Source organism: Calonectris borealis, chromosome W (genome assembly GCF_964195595.1).
Source record: "Calonectris borealis chromosome W, bCalBor7.hap1.2, whole genome shotgun sequence".
Taxonomy (NCBI): Eukaryota; Metazoa; Chordata; class Aves; order Procellariiformes; family Procellariidae; genus Calonectris; species Calonectris borealis.
The window spans coordinates 53,970,632-53,994,682 of NC_134351.1; the positions used below are offsets into that span (position 1 = coordinate 53,970,632).

At 36.7% G+C, this 24,051-nt stretch overlaps 1 protein-coding gene across 4 annotated transcripts in view; it reads left to right on the forward strand.

Moving 5' to 3' along the window:
• LOC142075115 (chromodomain-helicase-DNA-binding protein 1-like) overlaps positions 1–23,763 on the forward strand; it is a 71,252-nt gene extending 47,489 nt beyond the window's left edge. For all 4 annotated transcript variants that reach the window (XM_075136139.1, XM_075136136.1, XM_075136138.1 and 1 more), the window contains 19 exons: positions 5,182–5,331; positions 5,990–6,138; positions 6,421–6,517; positions 6,608–6,703; positions 7,720–7,896; positions 8,099–8,259; positions 10,079–10,120; positions 11,096–11,226; positions 11,661–11,799; positions 12,517–12,667; positions 13,676–13,798; positions 14,167–14,301; positions 15,510–15,767; positions 16,689–16,829; positions 18,969–19,147; positions 21,069–21,165; positions 21,373–21,430; positions 22,405–22,615; positions 22,814–23,763. In XM_075136139.1, coding sequence (XP_074992240.1) covers positions 5,182–5,331; positions 5,990–6,138; positions 6,421–6,517; positions 6,608–6,703; positions 7,720–7,896; positions 8,099–8,259; positions 10,079–10,120; positions 11,096–11,226; positions 11,661–11,799; positions 12,517–12,667; positions 13,676–13,798; positions 14,167–14,301; positions 15,510–15,767; positions 16,689–16,829; positions 18,969–19,147; positions 21,069–21,165; positions 21,373–21,430; positions 22,405–22,615; positions 22,814–23,177 — 2,859 coding nt within the window. In that variant the 3' untranslated portion in view covers positions 23,178–23,763. The remainder of the gene's footprint in view (positions 1–5,181; positions 5,332–5,989; positions 6,139–6,420; positions 6,518–6,607; positions 6,704–7,719; positions 7,897–8,098; positions 8,260–10,078; positions 10,121–11,095; positions 11,227–11,660; positions 11,800–12,516; positions 12,668–13,675; positions 13,799–14,166; positions 14,302–15,509; positions 15,768–16,688; positions 16,830–18,968; positions 19,148–21,068; positions 21,166–21,372; positions 21,431–22,404; positions 22,616–22,813) is intronic.
• Positions 23,764–24,051: the final 288 nt, after the last annotated feature.

Here is a 24,051-nt window from a genome sequence, read left to right on the forward strand (position 1 = left end):
GGGTAGGCGTGATTCAGGAAGTACCAATCGCTACTTGGTTATCGGTCAGCGCGGGTGGTGAGCAATTGCATTGTGCATCACTCATTTTGTATATTTTATCATTATCATTATTATTTTCCCTTATTTTTCCCTGTTCTATTAAACTGTCTTTATCTCAACCCACGAGTTTTCCTCACTCTTACCCTTCCGATTCTCTCCCCGTCCCGCTAGGGGTGGGGGGAGTGAGTGAGTGGCTGCATGGTATTTGGCTGCCTGCCAGGTTAAACCACGACACACAACCAAAAAAAAAAATCCCCAAAAACAAACAAACACAAAAAACTCCCAAAAAACTAGGAGGAGGTTAAATAGGAAACACAGAATTTATGAAAATGGTGTTTAACTAATATAACTACATAGTTATATTTTTAGATTTTTGTCAGTGCTCTTTATCAAAGTAATTTTAAGTACTGTATAAAAACTGAAGAATTTAATTTATTTTTTTGTGTAGGACTTAATCCTTCAATTTTTACAGGAGCACTGAACTTTTACACAAGCTTTTGACATCAAAAACCTACTTAGGCAATGGGCAGAATTGAGTTGTGTATATCCTTGCATGAAGAAAAACTATCTTTAATAGCTTTAAATCTGGCTTCTGTTATCTTCATTTTTTGCCTCATTTCCTTGCCCTGGAAGAAACTGAAGAACTGATTTCTAGCCATTGTTTGTGTACCACTTAAGATTCCTAGTTTATTTAGGTTTCCTACTATGGAAGCCATTCCATACCTTTGATAATGTTAGGTCTTTTGTCCTACACTGATAGGATTTTTCAGCAACAGAAGCATAGCATTTGTCAGTTGCTGCTGAGCTTATGTTTCTGCTATGGTTGAGGAGGAAGGACTTAATTTCATAACATAAACTTCAGATATTTTTTAAATACAGAAGTTAGTTCTGTTTTAAATGTCTAGTATAGACATCATTGCCTTTTTCTGGAATCCTTGTAGTTGTACTGTACAGTTTTTAAGATGAAGGGGGATCCAAACTTCACACAGTATTGAAGAATGGAGGCAAACTATGGAGTTGTGCAGCAAGAAAATTGTTTCCTGTTTTATTCTCTATTTCTTTCCTAATAATCAATAAAACTTCATACCTTTTTTTTTTTTTTTGCTATTACTGAGCTAAGGTATTCATGGAAATATCTATGACAACTCCAAGGACTCATTCCTGAGTAGTAATGGCTTGCTATTACCTTTCGCTGTATTTAAAACCCAAATTTATTTCCTATTTCACTTTATCTTTAATTTCATATGCTTTTTTATTGCCTGTCTCATAAGATCCTTCTATAGTCCTTTTTAGTTGTCCCTGAATAACTCCGTATCATCTGCAAACTTTGTCACCTCATTGCTCATCTCATTTTAATATTGTTTATGAATATGTTGAAGAGCATTGACCCTGGCAGAACACTTCAGTTATCTTAACAAAAAAAACCAGAGGGACTTGGGCACACATGAGACTTAAACAACAAGGGGTTTTGTACTTTTGGCCAGTGTTTTGCTTGTTTTTTTTCTCCCCAAGTGGCTTTTGCTCATCTTCTAGGATGCTGCTTCCTTTAAACCACAGAGAAGTCAATAACTGTTCACAAGAGAAATTGATATCAGTTTGCTTTATACTTATACTGGGTCTGGCTGGACTGGAGTTAATTGTCTTCATAGCAGCTTGTATGGTGCTGTGTTTTAGATTTGTGACAAAAACAATGCTAATAACACACCAGTGTGTTAGCTGTTGCTGAACAGTGTTTGCATAGTTTGCCTTCTCTGTTTCTTACTCTGCCCCCCCAGTGAATAGATTGGGGGGTGCACAAGAGGTTGGGAGGGGACACAACCAGGCAGATGACCCGAGCTAACCAAAGAGATATTCCATGCCATATAATGTCATGCTCAGCAATAAAAAGGGAGAGGAGGAGGTTTAGGGAGGTTAGCCATCTTTTGCTTGGGAACTGGCTGGGCACTCGTCCTACCCATGGGAGGTGGTGAGTGATTGCCTTTGCATCACTTGTTTTGTTTTGTTTTGTTTTCTTTCTCTCTTCTTCCACTTCTCCTTTGCTTATTAAACAATTTTTATCTCGACCCCCAAGTTTCCTTGCTTTTAGTCTTCCTTTCCTCTTCCCCTGTTCCACTGGGGATGTGGGGGAGAAGTGATCGAGTGGCTGCGTGGTGCTTAGCTGCCTACGGGGGTTAACCCACAACATACTGATCGAGAGATCTTTAAACTAGAATCGATGGGGGAAGGGGATACCAACAGGATTGCAGTAGGTAAGCCAAGGGTTGGCATGGCATCACATTGCCTGAGGGTGGCAATGCTAGTGGGAACATTTACACTGCTCCAGAGAGCACGGAGGGCTCAGGAGCATATCTCAAATGCTTGTACACCAACACACGCAGTATGAGAAACAAACAGGATGAACTGGAAGTGTTGGTCAGCTCCCAGAGCTACCATATCGTTGGTATTAGTGAGACTTGGTGGAATGAGTCCCACAACTGGAGTGCTGGGATGGAGGGCTACAGGCTGTTCAGGAGGGATAGGCAGGGCAGGCGAGGTGGAGGTGTCGCACTATACATAAGGGAGAGGTTTGACTGTACAGCCCTTACAGTTAGTGATGATGTGGTTGAGAGCCTCTGGGTGAGGATTAGGGGGATGGAAAACAAAGGAGATGTTGTAGTGGGTGCCTACTACCGATGGCCCAGCCAGGATGTAAGTGCTGATGAGTTATTCTATAGGCAATTAGGAGAAATCTCTGGATCGGTAGCCCTTGTCCTTATGGGAGATTTCAACTTCCCAGACATCAACTGGGAATATCATACTGCTGTGATGAGCAGGTCTTGGAAATTCTTGAAGTTTGTAGGAGATGATAACTTCTTGTCACAAGTACTCAGTGAGCCAACTAGGAAAGATGCCCTCCTAGACTCGCTGTTTGTGAATAGAGAAGGACTCGTGGGGGATGTGATGGTAGGTGAGTGTCTTGGCCACAGTGATCATGAAATGGTTGAGTTTAAAATTTTTGGTGTAATGAGAAAAAAGGACAGCAGAGTTGCTACCCTGGACTTCAGGAGAGCAAACTTTAAGCTACTCGGGGAGCTACTTGGCAGAGTCCCCTGGGAATCTGCTTTTGAGGGCTTAGGAGTCCACGAGTGCTGGTCAGTCTTTAAGAACCACCTTTTAGAAGCACAGGAGCAGGCAATTCCACTGTGTCGTGAGTAAAGCAAGTGGGGCAGAAGGCCAGCTTGGCTGAACAGGGAACTCCTTGTGGAACTCAAGAGGAAAAAGAAATTGTATGATCTCTGGAAGCGAGGTCAGGCTTCGCAGGAAGATTACAGAGCCGTGGTTCGTATATGCAGGGAGAAGACACAAAAGGCCAAAGCTCAATTAGAGTTGAAACTGGCCAGTGTTGTTTCAGATAACAAGAAGGGCTTTTTTAAGTACGTTAATAGCAAGAGGAGGTCTAAAGAAAACATTGGACTGATACTTGTTGAAGAGGGTCACCTGACAAGTAGGGATGAAGAAAAAGCAGAGGCATTGAATGCTTTTTTTGCCTCAGTCTTTAATAATACTGATAGACCCTGGGCTGCCTGGTCCCCTGAGTCGGAGGACCACGAGTGTGGGAACAGTGATTTTTTCCATTTGTGGACACTGAAATTGTAAGGGACCAGCTGTATCAGCTGAATGTTCACAGTCCTCAGGCACAGTCAACATGGGTTCACAAAGGGAAAGTCCTGTTTAACTAATTTGATCTCCTTCTATGATTAAGGTCACCCGCCTAGTGGATGAAGGGAAGGTGGTGGATGGAGTTTTTCTGGATTTTAGTAAGGCTTTTGATACTGTCCCTCACAGCATCCTTCTGGACAAGTTGTCCAACTGTGGGATGAGCAGGTACACGGTGCGCTGGGTGAAGAACTGGCTGAAGGGCAGAGCTCAAAGGGTTGTAGTGAATGGGGCTACATCTGGCTGGCGGCCAGTCACCAGTGGTGTTCCACAGGGCTCAATTCTAGGGCCAGTTCTGTTCAATACATTTGTCAATGATCTGGATGCGGGAGTTGAATGCACCATTAGCAAGTTTGCTGACGATACCAAACTGGGAGGTGCTGTTGACTCTCTTGAGGGACAAGAGGCCTTGCAGAGGGATCTAGATAGATTGGAGCATTGGGCTATGATTAATGGGATCAAATTTAACAAGTCCAAATGCCGGATTCTGCACCTAGGATGGAGTAATGCTGGGCACAAGTATAGACTGGGAGAGGAGTGGCTGGAGAGGAGCCCTGCAGGAAGGGACCTGGGGGTGCTGGTCGACAGCAGGCTCAACAGGAGTCAGCAGTGTGCCCGGGCAGCCAAGAGGGCAAACCGCATCCTGGGGTGCATCAAACACAGCATAACCAGCCGGTCGAAAGAGGTGATGATCCCGCTGTATTCAGCATTGGTGCGGCTTCACCTTGAGTACTGTGTGCAGTTCTGGCCCCGACAATTTAAAAGGGATGTGAAGGTCCTTGAATGCGTCCAGAGGAGGGCAACAAAGCTGGTGGAAGGGCTGAAAAGCACATCCTATGAGGAGCGGCTAAGGACTCTGGGCTTGTCTAGCTTGGAGAAAAGGAGGCTGAGGGGCGACCCCATTGCTCTCTCCAGCTTCCTGAGGAGGGGAAGTGGAGAGGGAGGTGCCGATCTCTTCTCCCTGGGATCCAGTTACAGGATGCGTGGGAATGGTTCAAAGCTGCATCAGGGGAGGTTCAGGCTTGACATTAGGAAGCATTTCTTTACCGAGAGGGTGGTCAAACACTGGAACAGGCTTCGTAGAGAGGTGGTCGATGCCTGCCCCATGCCTGTCAGTGTTTAAGAGGCCTTTGGACAATGCCCTTAATAACATGCTTTAATTTGGTCAGCCCTGAATTGGTCAAGCAGTTGGACTAGATGTTCGTTGTAGGTCCCTTCCTACTGAAATAGTCTAGTCTATTCTGTTTTATTCTAATAGAGATCTTCTGGCTCTAGCCACAACAAGCACCTTATTGCATTACAAGTGTAACATATGTTTATGATATCCTTAAAGAGTGTATGAGTTCATAGTCTGCTCCACAGAGCATATAAAGAAGTGTCATATTGGTTCCTTGAAGAGTAGTATAGCTAATATGTATAAAGCTATTTCTTATTTTATTATTTCAGGACTTCTGCTTTTTGCTGTCTACCAGAGCTGGAGGATTAGGTATAAACTTGGCATCTGCTGACACTGTAGTTATATTTGATTCTGACTGGAATCCACAGAATGATCTGCAAGCGCAGGCTAGAGCTCATAGGATTGGACAGAAGAAACAGGTACACACACTTGTCTTTTAAGTTCCAAACCTGAAGAAGGGTTTCATATGGTAGCCATAAGCTGTCTGTCTGGGCCATCACAGTCCTCATGTATTTTGAGAATAAGTAATACTTGCAAGAATGTCTAAAAATGTTAATAATGCTAATTTGCCTTTAAAAAAAAAAAATCTCCCTGTATGGAGAGATTGCACGGCGGCCATAGTATATGGATGGGTAGGGAGAAGAATTGTGGACTTGTCCCATGTTCATTGGCATCATGTCATTCTAGAAAGTAACTGCTATACTTCAGGCGCATCCATTTTACTTAAATACTTCATAGTTCTCCTTGGGTTTCTTTCTTGCAGAAGACTTCAAGTAGTAATCAGATATGACACTTTTCCTTGTGGCCATGCTTGTGCCTAACCACGGAAGTTTAAAGAGGAGAGGTCTAAGAATTTCTTTCTTTTAGTTTTTTAAATAGTTTATGTAGAGACTATGGTAACATGATTGACTGGTTTCATATATGAAATACTAGTTCAATAAGATTTAGAAGATTTGTAATCACGACTAACATTTCTCCCTGTTGTTGCTCAAGGGTTTTTTATTAACTTTATCTGAATATTGTTTTCATGTGTAATTTATGAGCATGTAAATAAAGCCTTTTTTATAATATGCATAGGTTAATATTTATCGGCTAGTCACAAAAGGATCAGTAGAAGAAGATATTCTTGAAAGAGCTAAGAAAAAGATGGTGTTGGATCACTTAGTAATTCAGAGAATGGACACTACAGGGAAAACTGTACTACATACAGGCTCTACTCCTTCCAGGTATATTTGTTTATTCTTTCATATTAACTTATGCTTAAGTATACCTGACTATTTGAGTAAAAATGCAAATCATTTCACTTGGTTAATAAAAGGCAAAAAATATGTGGTAAGAAGTTATGTAAGTAAAGACTGCAAAGTATATTGTCTTTGTACATTATTTTTTTTTACATATTAAATATAGCTTTTATTTAAGTCAAAAAGAAGTTCGATTGACTCATGGTTATAGTAATTTGAAAAAATTCACTAAGATAAAGTGTTTATCTGAAACTTTCTGTATTTCAGCTCAACACCTTTTAATAAGGAAGAGTTATCAGCAATTTTGAAGTTCGGTGCTGAGGAACTTTTTAAAGAACCTGAAGGGGAAGAAGAGGAGCCTCAGGTAAATGGAACAGTGCATCTACACTTGATGGACAGAGAAACTAAAAATACGTATGAATTATTTTGTTGTAAAGAGAAACTTCTGTTTCAGGAAATGGATATAGATGAAATCTTGAAGAGGGCTGAAACTCGAGAAAATGAGCCAGGCCCACTAACTGTAGGAGATGAGTTGCTTTCACAGTTCAAGGTATTGCTCTGTTCCCTCCCTCTTCCCTTAATTATACTTTCCTTTGTAAATGCTACTTTTTCTTCTTCTTCTTTTGTGCACCTATTCATCTTTTCTTCATTCTTATGAAATAGGTGCAACAATAAGTCACCTCTTTGGCATAGAATGTCTTTTCACCTATACAGGGTAATTACTGCCAGTGCAAACATTTTAAAAATACATAATGTATTTACAAATACATTAGTCTTTGATTTAATTATTAGAATACTGGGGAGGACTGTTTTTCATTTAATGCTTTATGCTGTTAAGCACCTGTGGTACTTCTGAAAACAGAGAATGAAGTTTGGATTTCTTAGTTGATGACTTTTAGAAATTCCATTCAGCCCCCATGTAAACGTGAATGCCAGATATGCTTAACTGGATAACACTTAAAATATTAAGTGGGTCCAAATTGTGTGTGGTGGTTTTGGTTGGGGTTTTTTTGTGGATCTTTTTGTTGTTGTTGTTTAGGTTTGGTGTGTGTGGTGTGTTTTTTGCTTGTTTTTTGTTTAAAGCAGGGCAGGACTCTTTTAGATCAGTAGAGTACTAAATCACTTTCCTGCTAATCATTCATTTGCAACATATTGTGATTTCTACAGTTTATTAATGTTTGTTTAGTTCTACATTATTATAGTTTCATATTAACTCGGGCATTCAGTTAGACTTGCTTTCTGCTTTGAAGGAAATTAAACAACATTCACAGCTATTAGGGAGGCATTTCATAGTGTTTCTATATTACTCAACTTGTAAAAGAAGAAAAAGATTCTCATCTTTATATTCAGCCATGTTGCATGAAGTGTGTGTGTTTCATATATGAAAATACTTTCATTAGAGACAGTGCTTCATGAAGCATTTTATATGTGTACATTTTGTGTATATATAAATAAATAAAATATGCCATTCTGAACTAAGTTTTCCTAAAATATTAATTACTGACTCTTTGTTTAAATAAAATCATGTATCGATTTGGTGAAAATACTTATGTTCCAATACATAAGGTGGCTAACTTTTCCAATATGGATGAAGATGACATTGAGTTCGAACCAGAACAAAATTTAAGAAACTGGGAAGAAATCATTCCAGAAGTCCAGCGACGACGAATAGAAGAGGAGGAAAGACAAAAAGAGCTTGAAGAAATATATATGCTCCCAAGGATGAGAAACTGTGCAAAACAGGTATCTCTGGGTTTTGACCAACTAACTTTGATTTTTATGTTGTTGTGTTGTTTGTTTGTTTTTTCGTTGCTGTTGTTTTGGCTTTTACTTTTGGGTTGGGTGGTTTTCATGTGTGATGCCCCCCCCCCTTTGACAGGCTGGATAACACATTAATAAAATGTTTTAGTCACATAGCTTTGAACTACTTAATCTGAAATTCCAGATCAGCTTTAATGGAAGTGAAGGGAAACACAGTAGGAGCAGAAGATATTCTGGATCTGATAGTGACTCCATCTCAGAAAGAAAACGACCAAAAAAACGTGGACGACCACGAACTATTCCTCGAGAAAATATTAAAGGATTTAGTGATGCGGAGATTAGGCGGTAAGATGTGGGGGGACATGCATGTTTAAAGGGACAAAACATATTTCTTTATCATTTTAGAGTTTAAAAATATGGAAAGCAGTCTATTTTTCCTGAATTTAGTTGAAAATTTTTATTCTAGGCATTTAAGGCTTTACTCTGTGTATGGGGTGCTGACATAAGGAACTGTTATGTCCAGAATTTGAACCTATTTTGGGTTTGAAAAATGTTCTCAATTGTTTTACAATCTTTTAATATGTATTATTCTTCCTGCATCCCCTGAAGACAGTGATTTCAAAAACCAGTTTCTAAAATGGGTGAGCTTTTTTTTTTAACCCCACAAACAAAATATTCTACTTCCCATCATTTAACCTAAAAACTGTAGTTGAAGAAACAATGCGCACATTTTTGTGGAAGTACCTACAAAAGGTTCAGTGAGTTTTGTTTTGTTTTAAATTTCTTGCCATTGTAATTGAATTAATGTTATATGGTGCTTTTTAAAACTGAAAAAAAAAAAAAATACAAAATCCATTTTGATAAGTTGTTGTGGTTTAACCTTGGTAGGCAGCTAAGCACCACACAGCTGCTTGCTCAATCTCCCCCAGAGGGATTGGGGAGAGAATCAGAAGGGTAAAAGCGAGAAAACTCGTGGGTTGAGATAAAGACAGTTTAATAGGTAAAGCAAAAGCTGCATGTGCAAGCAAAGCAAAACAAGGAATTCATTTGCTACTTCCCATTAGCAGGCAGGTATTTACCCATTTCCTGGAAAGCAGGGCTTCGTCATGCGTTTCCCATTTTTCCCCATTACTGGGGAAGACAGATGCCATCACTCCGAACGTCCCCTCTCCCTCCTTCTTCCCTGCAGTTTTTATTGCTGAGTGTGATGTCATATGGTATTGAATATCCTGTTGGTCAGTTGGGGTCAGCTGTCCCGGCTGTGTCCCCTCACAGCTTCTTGTGCACCCCCAGCCTACTTGCTGGTGGGGTGGTGTGAGAAGCAGAAAAGGCCTTGACTCTGGGTAAGCACTGCTCAGCAATAACTAAAACATCCCTGTGTTATCAACACTGTTTTGATCACAAATCCAAAACATGCTAGCAGGTATGGTGCTCTGAAGAAAATTAACTTTATCTCAGCAAAAACCAGTACATAAGTGAATCTGTACAGCTGGTCCCATCAATATTTGGTGCTAAAAATACTACTTTGTTAGAAGGAGGAGAAATTGTTTTGCTTTACTTTGATTGGTTTGTGAAATGCTACTTTGCTTCTGTAATTTAAGTATTCATGTTTCTCTAAAATACTGTAAAGCTTATAAAATATTTTTGATATATAAATAACCTTAAAGAGCCTTGTTTCCTTTTCATTTCATCTAACGTATAATGGTTTGCTGCTTTTGTCAGGAGTATTCTTGTGCTTGCATTCCTTTATCTTTCATGTTATGTTTTCCTAAGTCTTAAAATCACCTTAAAATTGCAGCTAGCTCATCTTTATTATGAGAGGCGTAACATAATGTCTGAATTCTCTATTTACTATAAACCCACATTTGATTTTTATGATTAGACACATCACGTTGCTGAATCCTTGGTCTTGTGAAACTAATTAGTAAAGTAATTTTTTAAATAAATTGTATCTTCTATTGTTTTATTTACATCAGTTATTAAACCAAATAGAACTCTGGCTTTAAATGGGGTTATCTTGATATACTAAGCTGTCCTAGTCTCTCTAGTTCTTATTTTCTTTGCATTGTCCATATAGCCTTGTACTAAGACTTTACAAATACATTTTTAAAACCAGTGTAGTTAAGCATATGTTTTTAAATGCAAAATTATTTTCTTTTACTAGGTTTATCAAGAGTTACAAGAAATTTGGTGGCCCACTTGAAAGGTAAACTTATTTGATTATATTTGTATAGCAACTTGGAACCTTGTTTTCATTAAAATTGGAACAATACACCAAGAAACCTTAGGTTGAAGAGAAAATAGTGTGCCTAATCTTTTGCCTTGACTATAACATGAATTTAAATTAATTTTTTTTCCTTTCTTCATATATGGTATTCATGTAGACAGCCAGTACGACAAATCTTTCAATTTTCATAGAATCATAGAATCATTAAGGTTGGAAAAGACCTCTAAGATCATCGAGTCCAACCGTCAACCCAACACCACCATGCTCACTAAACCATGTCCCTAAGCGCCTCATCTACACGTCTTTTAAATACTTCCAGGGATGGTGACTCCACCACTTCCCTGGGCAGCCTGTTCCAAGGCCTGACTACTCTTTCAGTAAAGAAATTTTTTTTTCACTCTTTCAGTAAAGAAATTTTGCAAGACTGCTTGTTTTTCTTTATACTTTACCTACTGTCTTGTTTAATCTGCATTAGTGGCAGTCATTCAGTTTTCTTGTTAGAGTGGATAAAGCCATAGGCTTTCAACAGACTAACTGCCAGTTTTGCATTTTTCTCATTGTCAGTTCTTATTTTAAGCTTTCTGTATTACTCTGTATTTTGAGAATAATTTCCCACCTTCATTTTCTTTAATAGTATTTATAGTCTATATGATCTTATTATATATAATAGTTCCTTTTCTATTTAAAAGAATGTGTAGTAATGTAACTCAAAACTGTATAGTTAGGGTCCTTTATAGTTCCTGTTGTATTGTCCTCTATGTGAAACACCCTTTTTTATAGTTTCTGTATTCTTTTCTATAGCTGCTTTTAACTGCATGGATCAAAATTGTACACAACATAGCAAGTGTGGGTGAACGATAACTTACATGATCGCTTCTCTAGTTTCAAAATCTGAAGGAGTCATTCATAATACTAAAGTTTTAGAGCTATAAAAACATATTTGTTTTCTTACAGGTTAGATGCTATAGCTAGAGATGCTGAGCTAGTTGATAAATCTGAGACAGACCTTAGACGTCTGGGAGAACTTGTACATAATGGATGCATTAAGGCTTTAAAGGACAATTCCTTTGGACAAGAAAGAGCAGGTAAAGTGTGTTTGGGGATGGGGGAGAGGAATAAAAAGTGTCAAGAGGTCTGAATAATTCTTGCACTCTGATTATAACAAAACAATTGTGTTAGGGGGAAACATTAACAAAATGTTAGCATGCTAGGTGATTTAGAAAAAAGGATTATAGTAAGAAGACTTTTTGGGTTTATTTTTTTCCCCCCTTTCCCTGAGTGAGTTGTCGCAGTAGAATGCAGCATGTTTTTGCTTTACCATGAAATTTAAAATTACTCTGCTATTATTATCTGGAAGACCTTGAGATTCTGGAGTTTAATTAAAGCGTTTGGTTAAGAAAAAGTCATTTGCTATAATTGAATGTCTGCTGCTATAGCATCAAACTTTCTTTTTTCTTTGTTTGTCTATAAGATACACATAAAGGCTAAATATTTTAATAATTTGGTCCTTTATTTTAAGGAGGTAGACTTGGGAAAGTTAAAGGCCCAACATTCCGAATATCAGGAGTGCAGGTGAATGCAAAGCTAGTCATCTCTCATGAAGAAGAGTTGGCACCATTGCACAAATCCATTCCTTCAGATCCAGAAGAAAGGAAAAGGTATTTTTTTCTTTTCCTAAAGGAAACCATAATGTAGAAAGTTATTCAAGGCTTTTATGCATATATTTAAGTAATCCAGACTCTAAGCACACTGGGACACCAGTGTTGCTCCATTCTCTCTAAGAACTGGCAGCAGCAATCTGCTCCACATCCTTTCTTTATTCTTTCTTCCCTCTCCTTAGAGGCCAGTATTTGCTTTGGCTTCTGAACTGTATTCATTGGGGACTGGGTTCAGTTACTCTTAATTATTCCAGACTAGAAATTAGGCTTGTTGAGGAGCTGCTTTGTGTCACCTCTGCCTGAGAGAAAGCAATATTTGTCAAAGTGGAGTAACTGGTGATTGTTGGTAGTTGTTTAGCCCTCTGAACTTTTTAGCTTGCTACCTTGTGTATCATAGTCCCTAGACTATCTGCTTATTCAGTTAGCAGTTACACTTGAGTAATATTTTAAGCTTATCTTCATGGTTAGCCAGTTCTGACTCAATTCATGGCCACAGATAGATGTCTGTTGTTCTTTATATCTTAATCTTGATCTGCTTTAAAACATGTTTCAGTACTGATTTCAATAAATATTTTATAGAAATTGTAAGAAAACCTGATAGATATCTGGATTACTTACCTAAATATACCAGGACCTTAGTGATGTGTGGCATGTTCCTCTCTCCCTTGCTAAGTTTGAGAAGATCGCTTATTTATGTTTCTAATTTATTTCTACTAGATATGTCATCCCATGCCACACCAAGGCAGCTCATTTTGATATAGATTGGGGTAAGGAAGATGATTCCAATCTGTTAATAGGTATCTATGAATATGGCTATGGCAGCTGGGAAATGATAAAAATGGATCCTGATCTCAGTTTGACACAGAAGGTATGTCATCTACAAAATTTCATCAAGGACTTTTTTTGTTTAGGTAATAATACTAATAAGAACAGTTACTGAAAGCTTATTTTATGATAACTGAAATTGCACAGAAGTTAGGTCAGTTGTACCTCCTTTGTATCCTTCTGGTAAATTATTAGATTTCAAGATTTTGTGTATTCAGTTGAAGTATACCTTCTTAGAGTCTGTTATGTTTCTGTATTTCTATGTATTTGGATCTCTGTCACTTGAATTCTTTTTCTTCCATCTTTTGCTTCCCTAGTTTAAATGCTCTAGTTGTGTTAATTTTATTCTTGATCTTTTGGAGGGAAGGTTGTTTTGGGGTTTTGGTTTGGTTTTCCTATCCCTGGTTTCTTTGCTTGAAACTGTTTTTCGTTCGTAACATGAGAATAGCTATACTCATCAGATTAGAAGTAGTACAATGGCTGCTTAGAAGTAGTGAGAAACATTTAGGGAAAGACTGGAGTGAAGCAAACTCAATGACATTGCCAACAACCTGTAGCTTTGGGATTTGAGGAGCTAGGGTTATATACAAATCTGTTTAATGATATCCTGCCCCTGCCTTCCATTAATTTGCTTGTTTTATGAAACCACTCATTTATATTTTTGGCTTCTGAAATATCCTGTGGTAATGAGTTAATGCATTTAGAAGCACAAGGCAGAGCTAGGAGATCTGTGGATGACAGTGGTACAGGAGCTCTGAATTTTTTAGATAAACTATGAGAGTGGAAACAGAAATCTGAGGCTAGTTTCTTGAGCTTACTGTAAATTTTGTGAGACCATTTCCAAGACTACGTTAGTTGTGTGTTTGGGGAAAAATAAAACATTTAAGAAATTCTCCATTCCTTGAAGCATGCTGGTCAGGTATAGTTGGAGTGGATTGGGTTTTTTACCTTTTTTTTTAATTCAGCTTTTTCTGTTCCCAGTGCTCCAGACTAGCAGTTTCCTAATTTGATAATGTGTACTCGTAGTTGATACTGCCATTGCTCTCCTCAGATTTTACCTGATGATCCAGATAAGAAACCCCAGGCCAAGCAGTTACAGACCCGTGCAGATTACCTCATTAAATTACTGAATAAAGACCTTGCAAGAAAAGAAGCGCAAAGACTTACTGGTGCAGTAAGTAAAGATTGATATTCAGTAGTGAGATAACATAATATGCTTATGGGCATGTCAGCAGATACTTGTTTTATTCTTAGTTCCACTCTTCTTTGCTTTGTTCAGTTTTTCTCTGTATTGCTAATCATATTATATGAGACTAACTCAAGGAATGAATTGCAAGTTTAATATTGTTTTATTCTCTCTTATTTGTATATATTCTCTATTGTTGTATTAGGCTCGGTCTCCAGTCCTGAGAAAAGTGGTGGTCATTAGTGGCAATAAATAAAATGAATGCTTTCTTTAACATAAAAAACAAATCTTTTTCTGCAACTGTGGTGCAAAGACACTTGTCAGTTGACATAATAAAGGTACTAATTTGCATTCAGGGCAATTCAAAGAGGAGGAAAACAAGAACTAAGAAGAATAGAGCAACAAAGGCTGCAAAAATTAAAGAAGAAATAAAAAGTGACTCCTCATCACCACCCTCAGAAAAATCTGATGAAGATGATGAGGATAATGAGGTAAACATCATTTATATGGTAAAGATGGCTATTCAATTGTTTCTATTAGTAATGCTTTCTATTTTATCTTCTGTTTAACTTAATAAAATTGAAGCACTTGAATGGCATCCTCCTTCTGTGGCAGTTAATATTGCATCAATATAATCACATGGAAGATTATATCTATTTTAATTTAATGATAAGCCTCTAGCTCAGACATTATGATTAGTTTTCCAAATTATGATATCATAAAATAATGTTGTTGCCCAATTACAAGTGACATTGTGCAATTTCAATGTTCTTTAAAGACTTGAGCATTGTATCTGCTAGAAATGCAATTTTAATGTAACATCTGAATATAAAACTAATGTTTCTGACTAATCCATTATTAGTACTGATAATGATTCTTCAGGTAGCAACTTTTGTTCAGGCTCAGGAAAAAAAATCAAGCTTGATTAGAAAGAACAGCATGAATAAATGATGTTTTGAGACATGCAAGTGAATGCTTCTGTGTATGTCAGGGCTTTCATTATTCTAATAGACTACTCAACTTTATGTTTTTATTACTTCTGATGTATTCCTTTAAGCCTCTGTTTTTGTTGGGTCATTTATTTAAATTTATCACACAGCAGAAACCATTAGAGAGAGAGAAAAAGAAAAGAAAAAAAAATAGATAAAGTTTAGGGGCCATGTTGCACCTAATTTTGTGACTTTGAAGGTAGCTGAAAGAACACCAGATTCTTCATAACACCTCTGGAAAAGAGAAAGCTGGAACTCTGTTCCCTTCTCCTCTGACTGTGAATATTTAATTTGTGGTCAGTAAAAAGTTACTGGAACAAAGCTAACCAGAACAGAGGTCTTTTATCATCACCATGCCCTGAAAAATCAGCTCAGTCTTGTGATGCCTACTTCCTTATTGTTTTTAGCTCTTTGCAGCTTAACTACCTTTTACAGGGGCAGATTTCTTTGGGGATATGAAAGTTAAATGGACTTAATCTCTCACCCCCCCATTACCCCTGCCCAATCAGTACTTGTTTTGTGTCACATCAAGGAAATGAGTGAGTAGTCCTCATTTTGTTTCGCAACTGCATCCAGCTCCATTTGATAGGTGTTAAACCTAAGTCTAAAGAAACCACACACAGATAAAAAGTACATTTTATTCTGATGGTTACAAAACTTGTATAGTTAGGAACTCAATTTGATGTGACATATATGCTTGTGTATTACAGGATGAGATTGTTTCAGTGAAACATCCACATAAAAAAATAAAAGCAGAAAAAGAAAATGAAGAAAAGCCTGAGCCAGATATTGGTATAAAGAAGGAAGCTGAAGAAAAAAGAGAGACAAAAGAAAAAGAAAATAAGAGGGATTTGAAAAGGGAGAAAAAAGAAAAAGAGGATAAGAAAGAATTAAAAAATATTAAAGAAAAGAGAGAAAACAAAGTAAAAGAATCCACACAGAAAGAAAAAGAAGTAAAGGAAGAAAAGGTAACTAGGTTTATTTTTCTTATATAGCACTAGAAAAGGCCACCAGGTTTTTGTGACCAATTTTGAGTTGAAAAGGTATTTTGGATTATTTACTTTACAGTTGTCATTTCATTGAAATCTTTTGCATCATTTGAAGTTTTATTTTTACCACTTGTAACTACAAGGACAGGCAAATGAAATGGGAAATTACCTCTTTAAAGATGCATAGCTTAGTAGGACTGAGAGTGCAAGTGGTGCAAGAAACTTGTCCATTCTCCTCCTCCATCCCTCGGAGAGAGAAAATAAAAGGTACTGTCATTGAATCATAGAATCATTAAGGTTGGAAAAGACCTCTAAGATCATCGAGTCCAACCGTCAACCCAACACCACCATGCCCACTAAACCATGTCCCTAAGCGCCTCATCTACACATCTTTTAAATACTTCCAGGGATGGTGACTCCACCACTTCCCTGGGCAGCCTGTTCCAAGGCCTGACCACTCTTTCAGTAAAGAAATTTTTCCTAATGTCCAATCTAAACCTCCCTTGGCGCAACTTGAGGCCGTTTCCTCTTGTCCTATCGCTAGTTACTTGGGAGAAGAGACCAACCCCCACCTCGCTACAACCTCCTTTCAGGTAGTTGTAGAGCACGATGAGGTCTCCCCTCAGCCTCCTCTTCTCCAGACTAAACAGTCCCAGTTCCCTCAGCCGCTTCCCATCAGACTTGTGCTCCAGGCCCTTCACCAGCTTCGTTGCCCTTCTCTGGACATGCTCCAGTAACTCAATGTCCTTCTTGTAGTGAGGGGCCCAATGTCAGGATTTTTTTTTTTTCTTGTTATTATTGAAGAGAATGCAGTAATTACAGTGATTGCCTAATTACAGTATAATTCCAGCCCAAAAATAAGGTTTGCTTATCAGATACATTTTCATATTTTGTTCTTAGGTAAATGAAATAAAATCTGAAAATAAAGAAAAAAATAAAAAAGTTTCATTGTTGGATATTCCAGTTCATATTACTGCAACTAGTGAACCAGTTCCTATATCTGAAGAATCTGAAGAACTGGATCAGAAGACATTCAGTGTGGTAAGTCCCTTGTTGATAACTTAGTGTTTACACTTGATATTCTAAATGAACACAATTTCTGATGTTCTTGATTCTGCTATTAGGCATTATAACACAGGTATCTATTGCCAGTAAAATCTTAGATCAGCGAAGGGTTATCGACACTATACTAAAGTCAGTTTTGTTTTCAGGCCAGCAGTTTAGTTTTATTGCATTTATGCAGTATAGTGAAGAGTATTTGTCTAGTCATCTGTGCGCTGAATAGTTTTAAAATACAGACTGTGAAGGTCTGTCCTCAAGAATAATTCATGGATATGAATTAAAGGACAGAAACAAATGAATTTTAATGCAGCTGCTGTAGTCTCTGGCTTGGCCTTATCAAATACCCCTTTGTTCTTTGTAAGCTAACAAGAGAAATTAAGTTTCAAAGTTGTTCTTGAAGTATTACAGACTTCCTGCGTTAGAGGAAGGAACAAATCCTAAAGTCCTTAGAAATATCTTGCCAGAGTAATATCTCTGATACCAAAAGAATTTAAGTTATATCACTACTTTTGACCACGACAGAATCAATATTGGAAGAAAAAAATGTAGGTAAACTCAATCTATGTAAAGTTTTATAGGTCGATTGGGGCCTTTGGAAAGATGCTAAGGAGTTACTCTGAGCAGCTACTTTTCTGCTGTGGAAGTTCTATCATTCAGGTCTCAACAGTTGTCTGTTACTGCCAGACAGGTTTACTGGGTCTACTGTGGTGCTGGCTGTGAGAGGCAAATTATCTTGTTTTCTCATCAGTATGGTACTGACCAGTTTATGTACGTGGGTTTTTTTGTTTTGTTTTTTATTTTTTATCTAAATGTTATAAGTGACTCATCCATAATTTCCAGGATATCTTGTGTGTGTCTAGGTGACTGAAAATCACTTGATTCCCATGTACAATTACGCTTCTCTGTTCACCTCTACGCTTAAGCAGTGTACTTTGTAAACTGTCTTTTTAAAGGTTGCTTTAAGCTGTGGTTAGTGCGATATGTAATGTAGCTGCTTAATTACTTAATGGCATGAACTGGTAATGGAACAGCTTCACTGATTTTTGAGTTGTCCCTAGATGTTGACACAGTGATGGTGATGTTCTCCAAAACCCCTCATGTTTTTGATTCTGGATATACAGATTTGCCCCTCTTCCTTAGTGGGAGCAATTCTAGGTTGGGTTTGTGTATAGAACATTTTTTTTGGCCAGGCCCTCTGTTCTGGAAGGTATATTCATCATTATGCCATGGTCAGATGCAATCTAATTTAGCATGTTTACCTTTTCAAATGGAAATTACTGCTGTGGGTTGTTGAGACTAACTCATTTGACTTCTTGTCTACCTTGTGACAGGTAAAAATATGTATTTCATCTGTCTACCTTGCCGTTGTGATTGAATGGTATTTCCAAGCAAGTGTCTATAATTTAAAGCATGCTAACTGATTTATCTGCATTTACTATTAACACGTTTGAATTAGTGTGAAAATTCAAGTATGCACATATGAAATATATCTATGGATACATCTGTGTTGTCATCACTGTTACTAATTTAGACACACCTAAACTAGCTTTATCCTAGATAACTCAGTTTCTGTCGGTATCTGCATAGAACTCGGGCTTAAAAACTGCTCAGAGAAGGAATGCTGATCCTCTCTTGAATGCCAAGTTTCATTGTTGCAGAAAGTATCTACTTAAAATATATTAAACATTTTCATACTTAATCTTGACACTGAGTTTGTATAGCTTTCAAGGTCCTAAAAAGTAAAATAAGTCTTGTCCTATATACTCGTGCTGAAAGTTAAACCCATGATTGTAAAACCTAGTTATAATAATTCCTTTCCCTCAGAAAATCTTTTATATTAAATTAGTGCTTTCTTAAATCTTTAATATTTGTTACATACAATCTAATGCTTTCATATAGGAGTAAATTTTCAACTGCATTTAAAATACTACTTTTTCCAAATGAAACCTTGTAGTAAAACTAAAAGAGCTGTGAGTGAAGACTTGTTTTTCATTTGGCTTACAACAGTACTGTCTTTGCCTGTATAAATAGCACAGTAAGGGTGGGTCATGTTTTACAATTTTTTAAAATCTTTTTATTTTCCTTTGAATTAATGTATTCCTTTTTTACATTTTATAGTGCAAAGAAAGAATGAGGCCTGTCAAAGCAGCATTGAAACAACTGGATAGACCAGAGAAAGGCCTTTCTGAAAGGGAACAGCTGGAGCATACTAGACAGTGCCTAATCAAAATTGGGGACCACATTACTGAATGTCTAAAGGAGTACACAAATCCTGAACAAATTAAACAGTGGAGAAAGTAAGTTATTCTGCATTATTTTTCTTGAAAAAGGAAAATCCATAATAGCTTCTATTAAGCAGGATAGTTTTTAATTATTTCTCTTGTTTCTTATTCTCCCTTTCTTGTATTTTTCTGATGTATTAAATAAGGACTTATAAAAAGATGATTATAAATGGCTCCAGCTTTTAGTGGATTCACTTTTTCATACTTGCATAGCAATGCATTTTGTCCAGTAGGTGGAGTCATCTTACTTCTTAAAACCAGAAGCAAACAGAAAATAACTGTAGAGTATATTTAATGTTTAGTGGAAGAGAGTTCTTCTCATTAAAGAATCTGGCTTTTTCAGCTTTGAAGTTTGTTTGTTGTTTGTTTGGGTTTTTTTATTTTATTCATACTAAAAATAGGCCATTATAAATTTGTGTGTTGAAGTTTGAATGATTTTGAGTTGCAGAATCCTTTATTCTTTTTAAAAATATACTCTAAAATGAGATCAGATATTAACTATGACTTTATAAAAAACATTTATCATAAAATACTGAGAGATGTATTTCAAAATGAAAGAAGAGTTTTAAGTTCTTATGCATCTGTGAGGTGATAACTTCGGAAAAAATAAGAAAAATGTTGGTTTATAAACTTGTTATATTTTGTTGTTAAGTTCTTAATACAATTTGAGTTAGTTTTATCATAATGTGCACTTTAATCCTTTATGGTTGCAAATCTATCCTGCACTTCCATATACGACACTCAGTCAAGTGTTTAATTTCCTTGCAGACTGTTGTTAACATAGAATATTTCTGCTGTTTGTACTTGCTTTACTTCAAAATATTAGGGTGAACTGAAATACAAAACCAATATCCATGTCTTAAAGACACCTTGGTAAATTTTATATTTCTTTAAGTGGAAATTCATAGTAGAGCTACTATAATATTAATTCATAATAACGCTACAGTACCATACATAGATTATTAAAATATGTATTTCATCTGTCTTTAATAAGACATAGAATTTAGTAAAGGTATTAATTCTATATTTCTTATACAGATGTCATTGGGCACACCATTGGCTGGTTGTGTCTACTTTTGCAAACCTCTAGGCCAAAACTATGTTTAAATCATCACAGTGAAAGAGCAGATAGATGCTTCTTGAGCCTACACACTTGAAATGTTTCTGAACTAAACACTAATTAGAACAGTAGTATTCTGTAGTCTTTTAAGCACCCCACCTGTAAACTTTGCTAAAAGAATTCTAGACTTTAGATCTGGTGTCTGTGATCATAGAAGCAAATGTTGTCTTTAGGGTTTTGGCTTCTTTACACCAAAAGAGTTGATTTTGTTTTCCTTTCTTCTTTCATAGCATAGATTAGGATCAAAGTTTTTGTCATGATACTTCCATCCTCTTTCAGATTTCTCATTTGGTTTCAAAACCTTTGACCAGGCTTTGGAATTCTGTGGAAAAATCCTGTCCCTGATATCTGTAGGAAATGAGGCACTTAGGTCAAATTTCTTACACTGCAAGAGATTTCAAGTTTGGAAGAATCTTTACTGAGTAGTAAATACTCAAGTTTTCTGAAATATTTCAAACAATCTTTCAGAAGACTTGCACAACAAATTGAAAACTACATTTTTATGCAATTGCACAAATCATTCTGTTAACAGAGTTGCCATTAATACTACTTTTCATGCACTTTGCATTCTGCAGTCATTGTGATAAATATCACAAAATGACAAATTAATTAAAGGGATTAATTTCTCAAATGTTTGAAATACAGCTAAGTAATGTTTGCTGTGCAGCTAGGTAATATTCTGTGTAACAGACTTTACAATGATTTCAGTTTACTGAAGTACTGTTGAAATAATTTCATTTAAGTCCATGTTCTGTTGTATGATACAATAAAAACTAATATATGGAAGAATTATAACCTCTCCTTCTTTTTCCTCAGAAACTTGTGGATTTTTGTCTCTAAGTTTACAGAATTTGATGCCAGAAAGCTACACAAGCTCTATAAACATGCAATCAAAAAACGCCAAGAATCTCAGGTAATACTTTCAGACTCTCTAAATATACAAATATATATTCTAAGTTTTATAACTGTTTTATTAAGTATCAGTTGAGTACACTCAATACATTTGAAGTGTATTTTACTGTTCATAGTAAACTAGTCTGTTTTCTTAGGATATTTTCTGAAGGATTCAGATGCAACTTTGGGATTTATCAATGACAATTTTTGTACTTGTCTCTTTTAGCAACACAGTGACCAGAATATTAGCAGCAACGTGAATACAAATGTAATTAGAAATCCAGGTAAGAAATCTTGAGCATATTATTGTGCTGGATATCTTAAATGACGGTATGTAAAATGAAATAAGCTTAAAACTGTCTCCTAGAACTCCCATACTGCTGGATATCATAGGGATAGGCTGAATTAGTATAACTTCACTAGTTTGATGATGAAATTCAACTGAGCACAGACTGAACTTGGTACTTACTGATTTTAGTAGCAAGTTATTTGGCCATTCTTTTAAAGCAAATAAATTTAAAAAAAAAACCAACACACTTTTTTGTATTTAATTTTGAGGAGGGAGAGAGGCCAACTCAACACTTATAAACTTCTTGGAGGCTCTATACCTGTCTTTAGCAGTTGTAATGTCACCGTATCATAAGAAAGATATTCCCTGAAGTCATGGTTAGCAATCAGTTATATGGGATGTCTTTTATTGTTGACAATAATACTGTTTTTCTGTGCTCCCACACTTGCCTTCTTGTAATACTTGTTTTTATATCATGTTATGTAAAACCTTGAGTATGTTATCATGGGTTTAAAATTAGTATAATGTATTTTAGGAATACCACTAAAAACCTTTCATTAACAAGGTGTACCTCTAAAACTGATGTTCATGCTAGGGCTATCTCTCCTTAGAGAGGAACTTCCTACCATTCTGTCTAAAACTGCTCTACTAAAGGCACCTGGTCTCTGCTCACTGCTCATTTGGACCACACTGATCCTCTCCATTCAGTCTGTAAGGTGGAAAATTTTAGTTTCTCAGCCCTACATATCTACATTTCTAGCTTGCTTGCCTTCTGTTTACTTCTGAGGTTTCTCTCAGTTCATTCACATTAGTGCATTTGTCTTTCAATTATTTAGATCTTGTTTCTGTCAAATTATAATGCTCTTTTAAATTGCTTTAAATCTGACAGGTAGAAGTGCTGTTTGAATTGGTGAAGAAAAAAATTTATAGTGTATGAGACTTCCTTATAACCTCTGCTTTATTAAACAGATGTTGAAAGACTGAAAGAGAATACAAACCATGATGACAGTAGCAGGGACAGTTATTCTTCTGATAGACATTTGTCACAATACCATGATCATCATAAGGACAGGCATCAGGGGGATGCTTATAAGAAAAGTGACTCTAGGAAAAGGTCCTATTCAGCCTTCAGCAATGGAAAAGACCACAGAGACTGGGATCACTATAAACAAGACAGCAGGTAAATTGCTTCAGCAATTGTAAAATCTGTTAAGAATTCCCTTCCTGGTTTTGCAGTATGCTTGTAGTAAGCACCAAAGCATCTTTTCTGAGTAATGCAGAATTGCAAAGAAATTTCTCTAATGCAGTTCTGTTGAATTGACATAATTGTAGTTCTTACTATGTGTTCAGTAATACTAATATAAGTAAATCTTTTCAGATACTATAGTGATAGTAAACATAGGAAGTTGGATGACCACAGGAGCAGAGATCACAGGTCAAACCTGGAAGGAAGTTTAAAAGACAGTCGGCCTCATTCAGATCACCGTTCCCATTCAGACCACAGGATACATTCAGATCACCGTTCCACTTCAGAGTACAGCCATCATAAATCTTCCAGAGATTATAGGTACCACTCAGACTGGCAAATGGACCACAGAGCTTCTGGTAGTGGCCCAAGGTCACCATTAGATCAGAGGTCTCCTTATGGTTCAAGATCTCCTTTAGGACACAGATCTCCATTTGAACACTCATCAGATCACAAAAGTACACCTGAACATACATGGAGTAGCCGGAAAACATAACAAAGACTGACATTTTCTGGACCTTCTTTTAGCCATATACAGTAAGCTAACACAGTAATTGCCTTATGTGACTTGAAAGATGTGGACTGGATATTCTGTCAGTAGCAGTATTGTTACTTCTTTCCAGGATGCAAGGTCTATTATCCCAACAATAGAAAAATATTTTTGTATTTAAAATTTATGCTGCACTGTGCTGCAAATGTTGTGGCACTTTTTTTTTTCTTCCCCTCTTTAAGAAATAGAAAATGTTTACTTTTACAGGGACCTCAACACTGCCCCATTCAGACTGGATCTCATAAAACGGTTTTTAGGCTGAACACAGTTTAAATTGTGTTTGCAAATGAATTTTTAAACACTGACCTGTGATCATGTTTAAGGAAGGAATGAGGAGTTTGTTTTGTTTTCTTAGTAAAGAATTCTCAAGGACTTTGTTCACTTTCCAAAGCTATTTGTTTACATTGTACACTGCAACCACCTTGCCGCTTTTCATCACAAGCTTGAATATTTAAGTTCTGTACCTATAACTGTAAAATAGCCAGGATTTCTCCTGTTTGTGATCAGTTGTAATAATGCCTTTTTACAAAATAAAATAAATGGCTGAAAATTATTGCAAACTAATTAAATGAGCTTTCTTTCTCTCTCTTTTTTTTTTTTTTTTTTCTTGTTCCTTTCCCCACCACCTCAGGCCTTCTTGTCACAAGTATGAAACAAAGTCAGTATACTAGTCAGTATACTAACACTTTTTAATAAAATATCTTTATGAAATCACTGTTCAGACTGCAAAAATGGGGAAAAGGAACATTTTTATTCCATTTAGTGCCCCCTTTTTATTGGATGCTTCGGATACTCTTTTTTTTTTGGGGGGGGGTGTTCT